At 40.8% G+C, this 17,683-nt stretch overlaps 1 protein-coding gene across 1 annotated transcript; it reads right to left on the reverse strand.

Moving 5' to 3' along the window:
- Window positions 1-217: 217 nt before the first annotated feature.
- On the reverse strand, window positions 218-10,250 carry LOC148384485 (retinoic acid receptor alpha-B-like). The gene is made up of 9 exons (XM_088358017.1): window positions 9,267-10,250; window positions 4,167-4,321; window positions 3,613-3,754; window positions 3,139-3,299; window positions 2,871-3,047; window positions 2,582-2,786; window positions 2,420-2,487; window positions 2,114-2,204; window positions 218-1,978 (listed from the first exon to the last, which is right to left on the reverse strand). Exons 1-9 carry the CDS (start codon window positions 9,463-9,465, stop codon window positions 1,743-1,745), a joined length of 1,434 nt encoding a protein of 477 aa, XP_088214143.1. The 5' UTR covers window positions 9,466-10,250; the 3' UTR covers window positions 218-1,742.
- Between the last annotated feature and the right edge of the window lie 7,433 nt (window positions 10,251-17,683).

A 17,683-nucleotide genomic window follows, 5' to 3' on the forward strand; every position in this document is an offset into this window, starting at 1 on the left:
CCTCTTGCTTTTGTCCTGCTGTGCACTATTTATGCTTGGGAGTTTCCCTGCAGATTCTCATTGTATGCTGAGCTTCAATTCCACCATCTTGGGCTGTCATTTTTTTTTTTCTGCTGCTTTGAGCTACTATACTGTATATACATCATCAAAATATGAGGAAAGAAATTCCCAATATAGTTTGACCACCAAAGGGTATGTACACAAACACATTTAAGGATTTGAGGAGAAAATCATTGTCTTTTATTGACTCCATGTGTTTATCCTCAGGTCATTTGAGTTTAACTACAGTACATATTAAAGGGAACCTATTAAGTTGCTTAGGCTGTAGAATTGTACGATTATTCATGGCCATATTGAATATGATAAAGTTGCAAATGAGGTCAAAGTAAAAAAAAAACAGACATCACGGGGCTCTTAAAAAAATCCAATTTCATGTCAGGTGAATTTAATCATCCAACTCTTTCTATGCTCATTTACCCTGAGCCGAGCTAGCTCGCCCATTAAGACAGCGATTGTGCACCTTGGCAGACTTCCATAAACCGAGGCGAGAGCACTTTTGGGGGTGGCGCTTGTCTGGAGGGGGCTTAAATAGACAGAAGCTAATAAGAGAGGAAAGCCAGTATGATTAGATAGGACATTTCCAAAAAGGGAATCATGCATTACGATCCCGAGCTGTAAACACAAATAATAGGTCCCCTTTAATAAGGAAAACACAGGAATTGTAAAAAGATTTGTACCCGGCAGTAGCGATGCATAAGAAGTGAGCCAGTGGCAGTGTGAACTGATACAGAGTGGTACACGGTGGTACAAGTACAGACATATTCAGATATGCTCGACATGCACTCGTGATATCACAGTCGATTAAAGTGCCCACTTACAGGTTGACCATTTTTAAATACTTGCTGCATTTGGAAAAACAACCCCTCGATGTTTTTTCTCACATCTGCGACCGACTTATATTTGCTTTCAGCTGCAATATTCATTTTAGTGAGGCTGCAAAATTGATTCATGATTTTTTTTTTTTTCCCTGATGTGTGTTAAGAGTTGAGGGAGATGGGGGAAGGTGAAATACTGATGGAGATGGAAGGAAGAACTCTTGACAGTGTCAACCGCTTTGGGGAGATAAAATATATAATGTATGTACACGAGTAAATTTACGAAAATATGTTTTGTCAGTCCGTCACAGCATCTTTTACATACAAATACACTGATTTTGCATAAACACACATGGCTTTTCACGAGAGAAAAAATGCATAAGAGGGTTATCATCTATATATAGACTAACCCCGTAATCCTTCATCAAATCTGTTCATATCTGGCAATGTCCTATGACTGACGTTTCAGACAGGTGCAGCTAAATAGCGCTACTCTTTATGTCCAAAACAACAAAACTTAATCTAGACGAGCTTTACAAAACGATTTTGCTTCAAAGTGAAATGATATTTTACATTAAATGCATCAAACCATCATGTCTTCACGTGACGATACAGTAGTTCTAACGGCATAATTTAGGCAGGCAAAAAAAAAAAGTGTCACGTATCCCGTCCGCGGCCTATAATTCAGCGCAGTTGAATTGTCGCTGTGCGTCACCACCGAAGTTTTTGGAGTTCGCACATTCAGACTCCGTTGATGAAATGTACAGTTTATCCACATCACTCTTGCTGCGTGGCCGGTGCTCTAGCAGTGCCACATACTGCCAAAAGGTGGTGCTGTGCAATGTAGAGGTAATTAGGAGTGAAAGTTCATGGAGTGGAGGTGGAGGGGGGGTTGGCTGGAGAACTCTGGCTGGGAGAAGGAATTGACATCGGGGACGGAGTGGTAGAATTTTGGCGCTGTGCTTCCTCGCCTCCTTTGTCTCTTCCTTTCCCTCTTCCGGCACCTTGGCCCTCGAGTCCCTCAGAGTTCTCCAACATTTCCTGGATGAGTGGAGGCATGGAGCCGGGGATCTCCATTTTCAGTGTGATCACTCGTTCTGCTCCTAGGTGGCAAAAAGTGTGGAGAAAATGTTGGAAAATGAACAAAGTGAAGTAGTAGAAGTGTAGACTGAAAAGAAATGGATTTGACATGAAAATATGTTTTACAAAAGTGTTTTGCTCGCTAGCATGGAACTTACCCTTCACACTGATGCTTCTGAGATCGGTGATTTTCATCAGGATCTTGGGGAACATACAAGGCTTGTCAGGCCTCCTCCTCCGGACATAAAGCTACACAAAAAGGGGTATAACCAAATTATATCCCATTTGCATTTTTGTTATTTCCCTAACAGGTAAATTTTTATATTCCTTCAATTTGAAACCATCATAGTAGTAGTCAATTGAAATGGGATGAGTTCAGTAAGAAAATAAATATACATAACTAAAGGAGCATAGAAGGTCCCAATTAACATTGCTGCATGTATATCTAAAATGAGATGTCAGACCTTCAGAGCTTCCAGCATTGGCTCCTGAAGAACGTCCACTTTGTCTGACTCCTCCAGATCCTGACGGTCTGTGAGACAAACACATAAAGACCAAGCTCTAGATAAATGATCTTTACTTTACATGGGTCTTCCTAAGTCTCCAACATTTTGCAGGTGCAGTACCTCCACAAAGCAGGCAGATGGCACTGAGTAGTCCAGTTTCGGCATCGTCCATTTCCAGTGGAAGCAGCTGATTGGCGAAGGAGAACACCAGGTCTGTGAGTGGCCCAAAACCAGCGTTGTGCATCTGTGTGCGGTTGAGAGTCAGGCCATCTGAGAAGGTCATGGTATCCTGGTCTGGGGTGTAGCGTGTGCAGATCCTCAGAATCTGAGATAAAAAGAGACAAAGTCATATTACAATTTGAATTTTTCTGTTTCAATTTTTGTGGGGTTCAAAATGTGAGAAACAAACCAGTATGTCAAGGCAGGCAGCCTTGAGGAGCGTGATCTGATCAGCAATAGTTAAAGTTGTGAAGCCGGGAAGCTGCTTAGCAAACTCCACTGTCTTTATAATACATTTGGTGGAGAGTTCACTAAACTTGTCCCAAAGGTTGACATCCAGAGGGACACGATGGTCAGCGCTGTTACTCTGAAAAGGAGACACACATAAAAATAAAATAAAAATAATTATATAACATACAACAAAGAGACATATTCGAGGTAAAATTTATGAACAGTACCGTAGTGTACTTTCCCAGCTGACCAAGAGAGGGAAAAGTGTCTTGGTGCGCACGGCGAACTCCTTCAATCATCTGCTCCGTTTCTGCTGACAAGACGTAGACCTCAACTTCCACCAGCCTCCGCTCTTCCTTCTTCTTCTTCGTGCGGTCATTTCGGACCACTGAAGTCACAAAATGGAAAACAAAACATGGCCGAAGCTTTATATTAGATCAAAACACAAGGAGGACTACGAGTTGTTTCACATATCTCAATATCTATATGCAACACAGGTAAAATAGAGATTAAATACGTTTACGAAAAACGGCCACTAGATGGCGACAAACGCCCACAATAAAATGCCTTTGAGTCAACAAACCTAATTAAGTGTAAAACATACATTTGGCACGATTGAGAGAAAACTCAAAATGTAATATTTGACAAAAATCTTGTAAGCTTGTAAATAACTCAGTGCAAGACATTTAAAACAAACTCACACTCCTTGGACATTCCCACATCGAGGCATTTCTGTAGTCGACAGGACTGACACCGGTTGCGCGTAACTTTGTTTATGACGCAAACTTTGTCTCGGTGACAAGTGTAGGCCATGTTTTTTTGGATGCTCCTTCGAAAGAACCCCTAGAACAGATAGGAGAGAAAATTGCAATTCTTTTCGATAAGTAGCGTGACCTTTAGCCACTGCTTCATACATGAGCAGAAAACTTTGACCGAAAACTCTGTTTTGTGTGTTGAGCGCTCATAACTTTGTGGATGATAAGGTGGACCACGTTTGACCAAGAAGAAACTCACAATGGTTAAAGTAAATACTAATTGCATGTAAAGATTGTGTGTGTGTGTTTATTGGATTAGATCAAGCTAAGAGGATTAGTGATCCTTTGGGAGGTGTAAAGGTCATGGCCTCCACCCTGACACATTATGAAAACACCCTGTCGACTCAACCTCTGCGTAGGAGTCTTCCCGCAGACTGTCGAGCTGCACCGTTGTCGTTGTTATTCCCCAAAATCGCCGTCTATGTTGTGATTGTGTGTACCTTGCAGCCCTCGCAGGCGCTGACTCCATAGTGGTATCCTGAAGATTTATCCTGGCAGACAAAGCACGGCTTGTAGATGCGCGGTGGAGGTGGTGGAGATGGCGGGCTTGTGACCAGCAAATCTTCTCCAGAACTCGTGCTTTCCGTTTCTATCGCTGCAAGACGTGAACAAAAACATTTGTGTTACGCCAATTCAATTATAGCTTTCTGCAGGCAGATGATTCACCTTTTGCTTGTTAACTTCATTAAAATCTAACCGGGTTACAATTTGAACGCATTTATTTTGCAATAAGAGAATTGCTTTGCTACGTTGACATTATGTTCCCAGAAGCCATGGCAGCCTTGTTTCAGGCCACCAAGAAATTGTTACAAGCGGATGAAAAAAAAATGAAAATTTTGGAGGCCAAGTGACTATATTTGGTTAAGAAGAAGTCCATGTGCCATATTAGACCAAGTTAACATTGATTAGCGTGGCTATTTTCTTAATAAAATGAAGATCATTTTTAATGGAAGAAAATAAGAAACACGTGATGAAAGAGAATCAACAGCAAAACGTCTTCACAGTAAACGTACGAGCAGGATATAAACAAAAGAGACAGTTAGTTTAGTAAATGTAAACACAGTTGATGCACTGCAGTGACACCCAAATGCTTACCTTGCTAGCTTACATGCTAACTTGGCTAGGTAGACAAAGTAACATTCTTCTAGATGTAGTGCCTATATATAAAGTGCCTAATCTATTTTTATGAGCATCCCTAGCAGCGGCAAATATATCTAAAGGAATCCAAATCATGGCTCATTCTGTCATATGATCAATGGCGCTAGTGAACAGGTCTGGGCTGCATTAAAGGTATTTGGCACGGACGGAAGATAAAGATATCCCGTCCTGTCGCCTTTCCAATGTTGAATCATTGATCTGCTCCCTCGTATCCACATTTCAAGTGCCCCTCAATCATGTCACTGATGGGACCCCAATGAGAGACGACCGTAAATCTTTGATATCGCACCTCATAAAATGTTGGCCCCAATTCAGATATCATTTATTATGTGAGCTTAAGTGTGTAACTTTGTCATAGGGCTGAGAAAAGCAGAAAGTTATTTGATAGAAAAGGATGCAGAAAACAATGGCCGGCGATAATGTGATATCTCATTCCAACTACAAGCCGTAATTGATTTCCATCCTAATCTTAAAGATAGGTTGTAACTTTTCCTTCACGACAATTTGTCTCCACCTTCTCCGTCCTTTTGCTTTTGTTCAGAGACATGGCAATGATAGAGTGTGACACATTCTAAGGTCACGACCTTCCAGATTAAAAACACAATCCCTTTGCTTCTCCCCCTCTTTCCCTCTGCTTCCACTAACCTCTAACCTAACACACTTACACACACACTTGTCCCTTCCCCCCTACCTTGGTAACCATACCAGACATTCCACTATAGCGATTGAGTTTTTCCAATCTCTTCCAACTAAAGTGCACAAGAGAGGGAAATGGGGCTTTCCCATATCCTCAGTCCACATCCTAATATTCCACCGTCTGCCCATTTGACATTTCACACGTTAGTATTTGAGCTGGCACGGTATTCGAGAGTTTCCAAAGGATTGGCAGTTTTTCTAAAGCCGGTGCCGCCGTTGTGCAGTCAGGCTGTCAAAACTACAAAGATGCAAAGGTGCAGCGTAAGTGCCAAAACCAGCTCTGTAAACAATCGGAGGGTGCTGTGGAGTGTTATTCAGCAGCACTCTTTTTTCTTAGAAGCTTCCTTCTCGTGACAAATGAGCTGTTTACTGGTTGTAAAAATTTCACCTAAAAATAGCGCCACTTCTTTTTCGTGCTTTAGAACCTGAAAAGTGACAATCGGATATTAACAAATGTGCGAGTGATATCGACCGATATATATATTTTTTCTTTAAATCTCGTGGTCGTTTGGTGAAACGAAAAGCCCGCAGGCCAACGTGATCTCTGGAAAATACTTGACCAGCAAAACAATATTGCTGTTGTTAAAGTGTTTGTATTGCTTAAGATAGTCCATTTGATAACACCTCCAACATTTATTAAACTGTTAGTCCAACAACGGGAGAAACATTAACTTGATTTTAAAGCCACGCCTGCAGACTCAGCTTGGGACAAGCAGTGATTATTGATTCTTGATCTGGTGTCATCGCCAAATACTAACATCGTATTTATATATAGTATAAATAGTGTCAGTGTTTTCGCTCAGGTTAGATCTTGAACTATAGTAAAGCCCAAAAATAAATAATTTTTAAAAATATTTTTACTTTATTCTATTAAGACCAGACTTAAGCAAAATATGATTCCAGAAATCTTTTGAACAGTACAAATGTGTAAAATTTAAACTGTGTTCAGTGGTGCGTGTGTGTAACCTGAACTTCCGAGAAGTCTCCGAGAAGAGTTGTCCAAAAAAATGTCGTCCAGCATTAAACAAAGGCAAATGATGCGGGCAAGGATATGAGTCAGATAAACATGTCTCGCTTACAGGAACATAAAAAAAAATGGTGATATGATAAAACAATGATGATCTGGCACTGAAGCAAAGTTAACGGATCAACAACGGTCAAGTAGTGTGTGGTGTGCTCGAGAGGGCCAGCGCTTGTGTGCAGGTAAAGAGGGATGATCAGGCGATTAAATGAGAAGGTTAAGCTCATGTACTTGTAGGTCGGCGAGAGAGAGAGAGAGACGGAAATTAGATTTAAAGGTAAGGTCAAGTGGGTCAAACAAGCCACACAGTCAATGAATGAACCATAATGAGCTTCATTGTCAGTCCAGACCACGTAACTCAAGTAAATACACAATGTTTTGTGCTCTCAGGAATTAAAAAAATAAATGGCCCGTCATATCGAGGTGTGGCGGATCAGTGTCCCCCCCCCCCACTGCTTATCAGGACTTTTTTCTCCTTACTATGCTGTTATGAGGAAAAGGTGAAAGGTCAGCCTTCCCGTCATACAGTCTTACACAATAACCACGCTTGCACAATGGCAAAGGAGCTGGATCATCATGTTAGTTTTCTGTATAAAAATGATGAAATCAAACGCAAGACTATCAAACATGTTTTTTTTTTTTTACTCCTTGACCGTACGTAAGCACTATTCTACCGAAATGACCAAAACAAAAGTCAAACGGAGGAGTCAGAGGAGTGAAGGTTAAATCAGTCCAGCCACAAATTCACCGACTTTCGTTAACAGAAGATAAAAACTGCTCGTGTGTAAGAGGCCATGACGAGACTATAAAGTTTAACACCACTGAAACCAATTCTTGTCCAAAAACGTTCTGGTTGCTAAATATAACAAATGTAAACACAGCTCAGGTATAATGCAGACTGTGTTACTTGAGCGACACTTTATAATTAAAACAAAAAGTAATGTGCTCACTTCTTTCAAGATGGGCTAAATAAGCAATTTATTTTCCACAGCTCATCCCCAACCTGATACTTTTGTAAAAATTATTTATGTCAGGGGCCTTTGGGTTAAAGTGGACATTACACACAGTCATAAGAAAATAGCACAACCGTGAACTCCTGGGAAAAAAAACTGCAGTGTGGACTAACGTGCTTTCATCCATATCCCATAAAAAAAAAAAAGATTCCACATAAAACCCATAGCATAAAGAAGCGAGTTTTAGCCGAGGCCTCTCGCTTTTATCTTTAATCTGAATCCACGTGCACCTCCACAATACTATAAATATGTCTATTCGATATAAACATGGACACGCAACTATTCGACTCCTCCCTTTTCGCACACTCGGGTCAAAGTTAGTCAGTGTACTCTCACATTCCCAGGCAAACTGTGAGTGTGAGAGGATCCATGTAGTGTGTGTGTACCGGTGTGTACTTGCGCCCCCTTTGTGTGCGAGTGTGCCTCAAGTAGACGCAGGGAGACGAAGGGTCATTCAGTGCGGAGAAGTGATGACCGGCCAGCTGACACGGGAAAGAAAGAGGCAGATAGAAGGTGGATAAAAAGAGGGAGAGATGTAGGTCACTTCCCAATTGTCAGTGACTCATTGCTCTGGATCACACCCAAACACACACACATACACACAAAAACACACACACAAAGCCAAGTACCGTCCCACGGCTACTGCTTGCAAATCACTGGAGCCGTCGTCCAATGTGAATGTGTGTCTGTGTCCATTCGGCCTTTGACCTTTGAACCGGTTTGATGCTCATCATTCCAGTCACACACAAAGACACACAGACACACACTCTGGAGGCAACCCCCCATTGACTACCCCCAATGTGCCTACTTTGGTCCTACATCAACTAAAAACATTTATGCACAACTTTTGGAGGCTACCATGATTTTACAGCACAAGCAGGAAATGCAATCTTTTCAAAAAGGGAAGTGCTAACAAAACGGCGTTCCAATTGTTTTTAATTCAACGTTCCATTTTTTTTCCCCCTCTATACTATATTCAGTAGTGACAATTTTTGAAATGTGAAAACTGCACACTTATGATTTGCTCTGAACAATACCTAAATCTGAATATGAAGGATATTGGAAAACAACACAAGTAAAATGACGCTATCTGAAGGATATTTAAAACTAAAAATAGGTGTGTGCAATAGTCAATGTGTAACTACTGGTCCATTGCTGGAAAATCACTCAAACTAGAGCTCAGGCGGGTTGCTTGATGTGGTGTCAACTGAGTGCAGGCAGCTGTTGATCTACTGAAGGCCGCCACTTCAGTGAGACAACCCGTCTACAAAGGGAAATTATTTTCATTGCAAAATTAAGTCATTTTTAAGACTTTGAGGAGAATAATAAAGATAAAACAACCTTAAGCAAGTTGAAGAGATAAGAAAGCACTAGATAACTACATTGACTGAGCAATGTAGCAATTTGCTCGTCATTTGGATACTTTACATTTAAGAAAATTGTGAAATTGGCTAAATTTCCTTTCGTCAAGCACTTTTCAAGGAGGCAAACCATTTTTGAGCACGTTGAATATTAAATAGTGCTTATTTCTGTCTAGTAAACACGAGTTAGGATAATGACACGAATAATCAACTTTGCCTTTTCTAAACTGTCTCAAATATCAGTTAATGACTATAAAGTGACATTTTTAACAGTGTTTCAATGAGACTCACAGTGGCAAGATCCGCTCCAGTGTCTGGAGGTCACCAGGGAGCCTCCGAAGGGCCTCTGAAGTCCTCCAACGCCGGATAGGAGTCCTTTCTCAGGCTCGAACCCCGGTGCTCTGTGGTAGTAGTCCATCCCCAAGAAAGAGCCGCTGCTGGGGCTGCGGGGGCTCGGGCTCAACCCCACAACATCCACACTTTCGTACATCCCCGTGAATATATTTGAGCAGAAAAAAACTAAATGAAAGAGTACGTACGGGGGGGCTTAAAGAGAGGCCAGGGAAGGAGACAAGAGTTCACATCTTCATAGTGGACTGATGGGCGAAAAAGAGGGGGAAGGGACAGGGTGAGATGACCGGCCCTTTTGACATTTCAACCCTCGACGAAAGCCCCCACAATATCACGGAACCTTTTGTTTCCTTTTTTTTACATTCACTGCTCTACAAGTGCCAGGAAATTAAAGGACGTGTGGGTATTCTAATCCATAAAACGACCGGTGTCCGGGATAGCGTTACGTTAAAATGTCGATACACGTGGTATGGATTGACTTTTTAGAGTACCTGGTTCCGATTAAAAAAAAGAAGGAAAACCACATACGTCGGTTGTTCTCATTTGGATCGCTAGCTTGCTTGTCATTCAGCTTCAAATTGTGCCGAGCCAGCGGCTTGGGCTTCAATCCATGGCCGCCCGCGGGAGCTCAAAGTGACTCACGGACCGCTCCAAAGTAAAGAGGTCCACTCCAGTCGGTGGCTTGCGCCGCTCGTCTCGCTCCAGTTCAACGAGTCCACGCAGCGGCCAAGACATCAAATCCCCGCGCGCTGTAAAACTGCCGCTACGCATCAAATGGGGAGACTCGATCCCGCGGTGCAATGGCGGGCAGCCGAGTGAGCTAAACACAAGTCGGCGCGGCGCGGCTCTTCTTGTTGATGGTTCTTGTGTTGTGTTTCGGCAGTGTCCTGTGGTAACCTCCGGCCTGTACCCATTGGCCTATCTCTCTCTCTCTCTCTCTCTCTCTCTCTCTCTCTCTCTCTCTCTCTCTCTCTCTCTCTCTCTCTCTCTCTCTCTCTCTCTCTCCGTCGCGCGATACCAATGTCGATAGCCTCGATATCAAGTTCGTATATTATTGTTCGATCCAAAAGTAGCATTGGATCGATACCAACATTTCCGATATCAAATTGTTGTGTTTTTTTCCCTGCTTTAATGGATTAGAATACCCACAACTCGTTTATTTTTAACCAAATGTTCAAATAAAATTTGAAAATGTATTGTCATTATTATGCAAGATTAAATTTTGAAAATATTTCACTCTGGTGAATGTTCAATAAATTTCACTTTTTGAATAGAATTTTGAAAACACATTTGTTTTCCTTCAATATTTCAATATTATAAAGAGAAACAAAAACAGACAAAAGTGTATAAATTCAGAACCGTATACCGTATCCATTGATCTGATGATCAGGCATACAACTGTAAAACTGTAAATACTTCAGGCAAACATGGACATCCTTTATGTCTTATGTCTAGCACACAAAAAACACACACATGAGGGCTCAAATCTTTTTCACATGAAAAAAAATAAATCAATGCTCTTGCCTCAAGGCCTCCCTTTATTGATTAGCTGCTGGTTAAAATATGAACATTGAAAGGGGAAACACATCACATTCATCTCTGCCTGTTAATCGATGCGGACATTAAATCTATGAAAACCGCTGGGGAAAGTGTCTGGTGAAAATGAGCAAAGGGGATGGAAACACTTAGCATAAAGATGAAGGAGTGGATGGGGGCAATTCTATCTATCTATCTATCTATCTATCTATCTATCTATCTATCTATCTATCTATCTATCTATCTATCTATCTATCTATCTATCTATCTATCTATCTATCTATCTATCTATCTATCTATCTATCTATCTATCTATCTATCTATCTATCTATCTATCTACGACTGTAATTGTACTGTAAATTCAAAATGACATATTTTCCATAATAGAATGGGAAAACTAAATCTATGTCCACACTAACAATGTTTTGGGGAGAAAAAAAAACCCTCTTTCCACATATTAATTCCACACAGGCTATCTCAGGAAGAACCTGGAAACTCCACACATGAAGGCCAGAGCCAAGAATTTTAATCTACAACCTCATAATTCACCTCAAACATTATTTAAAGCGATAAGCAAGTACCTGCCTTTGCCAAATTTTTCATACATTTATTTGTGGGTGTCTCATAAAGAGTCATGGAGCACACAGGCCATGGTCACAAAATATTTTTATATTATATTCTTTTGACCTTTTCTGATTTTTTTTTTCAAATGTAATTGGTCCTGTGCCATGGACAATGTAAAAAAGTTTGACTTGTATAAGTCTTGGGGCACAACCAAACTATTAAATTAGGCTTAGAGGATCTATATTTTCTTGTTCTTTTAACCTAATACACTTACAAAGTACACAGAAACAGGAGAGTTCAGCTGGAATAAGGCAGGAACACAATATAATAACATTAAACTAAGGCTTGAGGGAATGTGAGAGTAGAAGAGAACAAAATGGGTTCCTGCTGATGGAGACGTTGATAGTAACTGTCTCTCCTCCATTATTTATCAGACATCTGTGCCGTAAGTAGGTTAAACTTTTCAAAGACAGCGTCGAGAAGAGGCAGCAGGGACAAGGACGAGAAAAATGGCAATATTCCAGTTCATGCGTAGAGATGTAAAAATAGCAATGGTCAACAGAAACAGAAGGCTGACAAAAGGCAAACATTATGACAGTGTGCCTAAGGTAAAAAAAAAAAAAAAAAGTACAGCGTTTGTGCACGTTGACATTAATGTATCGAATCCACGGTTGACTTCACACATCATCCGCAACATAGACAATCTCACGCAATGTTGGAAAAGGGCATCTTATATATCCAGTGACACCGTATGCAATGCACTGTAAATAATAATTGAAATAATTTCTAGGAAGATTATTACCGTAGATTCAAAGCTTCACAAACAAGCTAATCTGACGGTCAGCAAACATGTATGTTAAAAAATCCGCAGTAAATATACACACAACTTTGCGTGTCATGGTCACAGGGATCGTGTGAATTGTGTATATGCATTTATTTAAATATATATACATAGCACACCATGTTCCTCTGGGCTTATGTACAGTACATTGAATGTTTATGTGTGACTTGCTGGTGCTTATTCCCATGTTAACATGTTTTATAGATCAGAGTGTCAATTCCCAAATGCAAAAAGTGAAACTCAAGGCCTAAGCTTTCACAAATCCAACCGTTTTTTATTTTTAATAATAATTAGTATTACGTAAGAGTTCATTTCAAGTATTTGCGATACATTTGCAACATAGCATTTCCCAATATTTCTTAATTTACTTTTCAGATTTAATTGTGTAATATTTTTCACAACTACACACGCACAGTGGTTATTGTGCAGAATGGGAACCAGCAGTGGTTACTTCTGTTTTCAACCCATTTCTCATTCTTCAGTAATCATTACAGAGTATGCTACATTTTATCAATAAACAATGACCTAGATTTCAGAAAGTTTTAGTTGATCCTGGAAGCTAAATTGGACAAATAAAAACAACAAAACACCCAAATCTGACCAGCCAAGCATATCAAAAAGGCAACGACTAACTGGGGCTATGCTATACAAAAATGAGGGCAGGAAATTTGGGTCTGTGGGCCAAAAGACAAAACCAGCCAGCAGTCTATAACCCCATTACTGCACTGGCGCTGGGATGTGCACTGGCAATAACATGGCTAAAACATGACACAGTTATTGTTGTGTGTGTGTGTGTCTGTGTGTTTTTTGTGATGAAACACTTGGCCTGTTGTGTAAGGTCAAAACACCCTGAAACAAGCCAGACTCAATGGTCTCATCGTTTTTGATTCTGCTTAAAAAAGTAACACTTTTCAATTTTTCATGTCATTATAATAATGGTAAGTTAGAATAAAAAAAAAAATGTAGACACAGAGAAAAGTTCAAGTGCCTCATGTCTGCTGCACACAACAAACAATGCGCTTTATGTTTCTGTCGGTGTCGACCTCACCGAACTGGGAAATGTCGGGGAATCCCGATGTGTGACAGCTCTCCTATTGTTTTAAGATATGCAGCTTGGCCTTCCTATCTTCATCCGAGGCCCCTCCCCTTTTCCTCTCCTACCTGGTGCAAAGTCTCCATTCGTGTGATAGAATGAAGTAGATTAATTCTTTTGCCCAAAGTGAAGAAATCCAAAGTGAACATTCCCATGAGTCTCTGCAGCTTGTATATTTCCTCTTCTTCCTTTTTCTGACACCTACCTCAGGAAATCTTGTGTCACCAGCCTGTGTGTGTGTGTGTCACTACCACACGTGTGAGGTTGTGCAAGTCTTCCCCTTTGCGTATGAGTGGCAGTCATTAAGAATGACCGTCCTTCTCCAAAATATCATGGAGGCTTCCTCTTTTCACTTTGTTCCTCAAACGTAACCATAATAGTGTAGGAATTTTTCTTCCTCATTGAAAATACTCTTTTCAATTTGCCAAGTGAGAGGTTATCCGAGGTGAGAAAAACATACACCAGGGGCTGCGGTGGATTCGACTCTCTTTATGTTCAAGTCTGTGTCATCCGTGCAAGATGGAGGCAGAGAAAGGAGAAAAAAAAAAGCCGTTGAATTATTAACAATACAGGCACATGCCTCGCTTGCTTCCTTTTTTTTTTCTTCTCTTGGCCTACATAGCGAGCAGCCGATGCAGGCTCCCGAATAATCCTATTGACATCCAGTGTGTCAGCTTTTTTCTGGGAGTTTATGTCTCTCACTTGATGATAAGAACGTGGAATATAAATTAAAGTATCAACAGACGTACACAAATCACTGTGCTGATTATTCAGTTTGTCTGCATAACAACTTTGGAGATTTTATATATCCGACGTCCAACGAGTGGAAGGAAACGACAGCATGAACGATTAGAATGATGGAACGCCTCCATTCCGATCTTTACTGCTTGCTCGCGTTCAGTCTATCTGTATTTCTCGCAACCATCTCCCCCCCCACCCCTCTTTCCTCATTTCCCGGCTGTCGCTGCATCTCTCCATACCTCACCTTAACGAGTCTTCGTGAGGGACAGTAGCCTTTTAGTAGAAAGAGGAGTTAATAGCTTTGATGATGGCTGCAGATAATGTCTTTGGGCTAATGGCTTTAGCCGTGGCTGATGATAACCATGAAATAGCAGCATACGTGATGGATGGCTTACTGGTTTCACATATGTGTTGTGGATGAAGAAAAGATCTTAGAACGTCCATCCAACCATCTGCCCATCTGTCCATCTGTCAGGCTGTCCATCCATCCATCCATCCATCCATCCATCCATCCATCCATCCATCCATCCATCCATCCATCCATCCATCCATCCATCCATCCATCCATCCATCCATCCATCCATCCATCCATCCATCCATCCATCCATCCATCCAGATAAGAATCCGATACAAAGAATCCGATACAAAGAATCCGATACAAAGACACACTGGCATTCACAGTCACAGAGTGGAAAGTGAACCTACATGGAAGTCAGGCAAATGAAAACATAATGTATAAAATACTTTTTAAAAAGGACACAATAGGACAGGAAAAGTCTAGGGTGTTTACACAGGCGCCATCCTGCCCTTAGTACTAACTAAAAAGCAAGGAAATTGCCAGGTTGACTTTGTTCCCCATTCCATTGCAGCACAGTTCACACAAAAACAGCGGCACAGGAAAAAGGCAAATTGGTGAGTAGCTGAATTGTTGAAAGCTGATGTTGCTCTCTTGCACACTAGTCTATATTCTAAAAAAAATGAGATTTCTTTTTTTCTTATTTGTCTTGTGTGGCCTTTAGTCCGAGGTGCCAATAAGCTAATGTTAATGAAACTATAACAAAAACAAAACATCTAAACTAGCTTCATCATTTGATAATAGAAATATCTGCTTTCCACATTTAACTTTAATAGAAATTAATAGAAAATTTAATAGAGCTTGATGAATTTTGAAGAGAATAAAAACGAGAATTCAAATTGTGTGACCTGAGGGAGATAATAATACTGCGACATTGTAATCAATCAAAATAGTGACACTATCATTTTCGTTGTCAAAACATTGCAGTATTATTATGATACTTCCAGGCTTGACTGATAGAGCCGACCGATGCCGAGCCACTCTGCGCTGACAAGTATGATAAGCCCAAAGAAATGGCTCAATTTCTGGAAGCAAGATTTATCTTCAAAGCTCCACAGCATATGAACATCTATTTATTCTACTCAGTCACAGCCCATTGCAAATCCAAGTCAAGGACCATTGCCTTCAAATCTTAAGCACCTCGATAACTTCAGCTACTCTCTCTCATCTCTTGTAATTGAAATAACAAGCATCTTTTTGGGGGATTTCAAAAAATGATTGTCAACATATCGCTTCAAGGTTACATCAAAAGCCGGCGAGACGAACATGATTAGCCGAATTGCTTTTGCACCTCTGTGGGAAGGTCACGCAATGGCAGGAGGAAGAGGAGCTGGAGCGATGAAGAGTTAAGTGTCCCATAGAGGCAGAGCAACCATAGAGACAACCATTACGGTGACACCCAGTCATTAGCCAGCTCAGCTCTTTGCAGCTTTTAGTAGTCACTCGGCATTAATACCATACTTGTCATTCAGCAAGGATGACATCCTTATGAGCTATGCGTCACATATATAGTCCGCCATGTAGCAGCCATGACATCATTACCCCACTCACTCCTGCATTAAACGACACTCAATCTTTGCTAAGAAGGCACCCCGATTCCTCCATCCCGAACACTACATCACACCTCAACGTCGATGATCATAATTCAACGGCGCTCTAAATCATTTCTGGCTCTGTCTTATCTCCACCCCCGCTTCGCTGCGTCTTATTTTGGCTTGTCGTACTCTGCGTTTGAAAATAAGAGAGGGGGAAGATTTGAAATATTTTGCTGGTGGGTTGTAAACACTCAGATATGGGGATTTAGTTGTCATGCACAATGAGCAGTGCTTTTATTTTTATTTTAGCAGTCAATTTATTTTATTTGCTAATATTTAGTGATTAAAACACACAATGTGTGTCTGCAAATGTCTTTCATAAAGAACAAATCTGCTTTCATAAAGAACTATAGAAATCACAATCAGAAGAAATTAAAATATTTTAGTTGTCATGCACAATGAGCAGTGCTTTTATTGACATTATGTGTGTTACTTTTTTTTCTCCAATGACTACTCAATTTATTTTATTTGCTAATATTTAGTGATTAAAACACAATGTGTGTTTGCAAATGTCTTATTTAAAAAAACAAAAACAAATCTGCTTTCACAAAGAACTATAGAAATCACAATCAGAAGAAATTAAAATATTTTACAATATTTTCTTAAAAATAGTCTCTCAACAAGAACTCGATTAAAATACGAGCCGATTCATTTGACGTTCATTTTGACACCTCCGAATTTCCTTGCTAGCATGTGACCACCAGTTGCTGAGGCCACGTTTGGCATGCTACTTCACAGAGTAAGACATTTCCTCTGGACCACCTTTTTTAATTTTGTCCGACTTACTCTGTGCGTCTGTCTGTCCATCTGTCCTCCTAATCCACATGCAACTACTCACCCACTTCCTAATTCCCTGATCACATTCGGGCTTCTCAGCTGCACTAGACAGAGAGTCCATTTAGTTGGTGTGTGTGCATCTAAAACGCTCCTTCTGCATCCATTTTGAGAGGCGAGGTGTATTCAAGCGTGAAGGCTAGCTGTCAGTCCGGATTACATTCAGCTGCTGGGCACTGAGTGTGTGTCGTGGAACACAGTGCCGATGCTGTTTATGAACAGATAAAAAAAAACGTGTTTTTTTCATTCATCTCGCCATTGCCGTGTTAATGACGTGTGACATTAACACACGTTACCTTGCAAGATTTAAAAATAAAGCAGTCACGCTTTACTCATTGGACACACACGCATGAACACACACACACACTCGGCACATGTTGCTGCCATCCTCACACTTCAACTTTTTCTTGTTTTGCAGTTCCGCTGCTCTCGCATGACCCGAGGTAACCCTCGCAGGAGGGTTGTATGCTCCATCTGCATCATATATTTGTGAGAAGCAGTTTTTTGCATTTTGTCCAAGCCACCATTAATGTTTTATTGCACCCAAAAAAAAAATAATCATTCTGCTGCAACTACTACTGTTCATTTCAAAATAGATTGTGGGAGTTTGAAAGAAATGCCACAGTGTTATGAAAGTACAGTGGAAGTTGACAGCGGGTCATAACTGAGAAGCGAAGGAGGCCGACACGAGGCTGGTGTGTAAACATTGCCACAGAGCTGCGGTGGCGGGCTTCTCACACCAGCCACTTCCTCAACCTTCTCACGCTATGAGGCTCACTGTGCTGTCAGGATCACTCT

Source organism: Syngnathus floridae, chromosome 17 (assembly GCF_059516105.1).
Source record: "Syngnathus floridae isolate MCC-2025c chromosome 17, RoL_Sflo_1.0, whole genome shotgun sequence".
In the NCBI taxonomy this organism is placed as follows: domain Eukaryota; kingdom Metazoa; phylum Chordata; class Actinopteri; order Syngnathiformes; family Syngnathidae; genus Syngnathus; species Syngnathus floridae.

Coding starts and splice junctions, on each gene's coding strand:
- LOC148384485 (XM_088358017.1), bottom strand. CDS start 9,465: ATGTACGAAAGTGTGGATGTTGTGGGGTTGAGCCCGAGCCCCCGCAGC. Junction 3,755..4,166: donor GCGCCTGCGAGGGCTGCAAG/GTACACACAATC, acceptor TATCTGTTCTAG/GGGTTCTTTCGAAGGAGCAT. Junction 2,787..2,870: donor CTGCCTGCCTTGACATACTG/GTTTGTTTCTCA, acceptor TTTTTATCTCAG/ATTCTGAGGATCTGCACACG.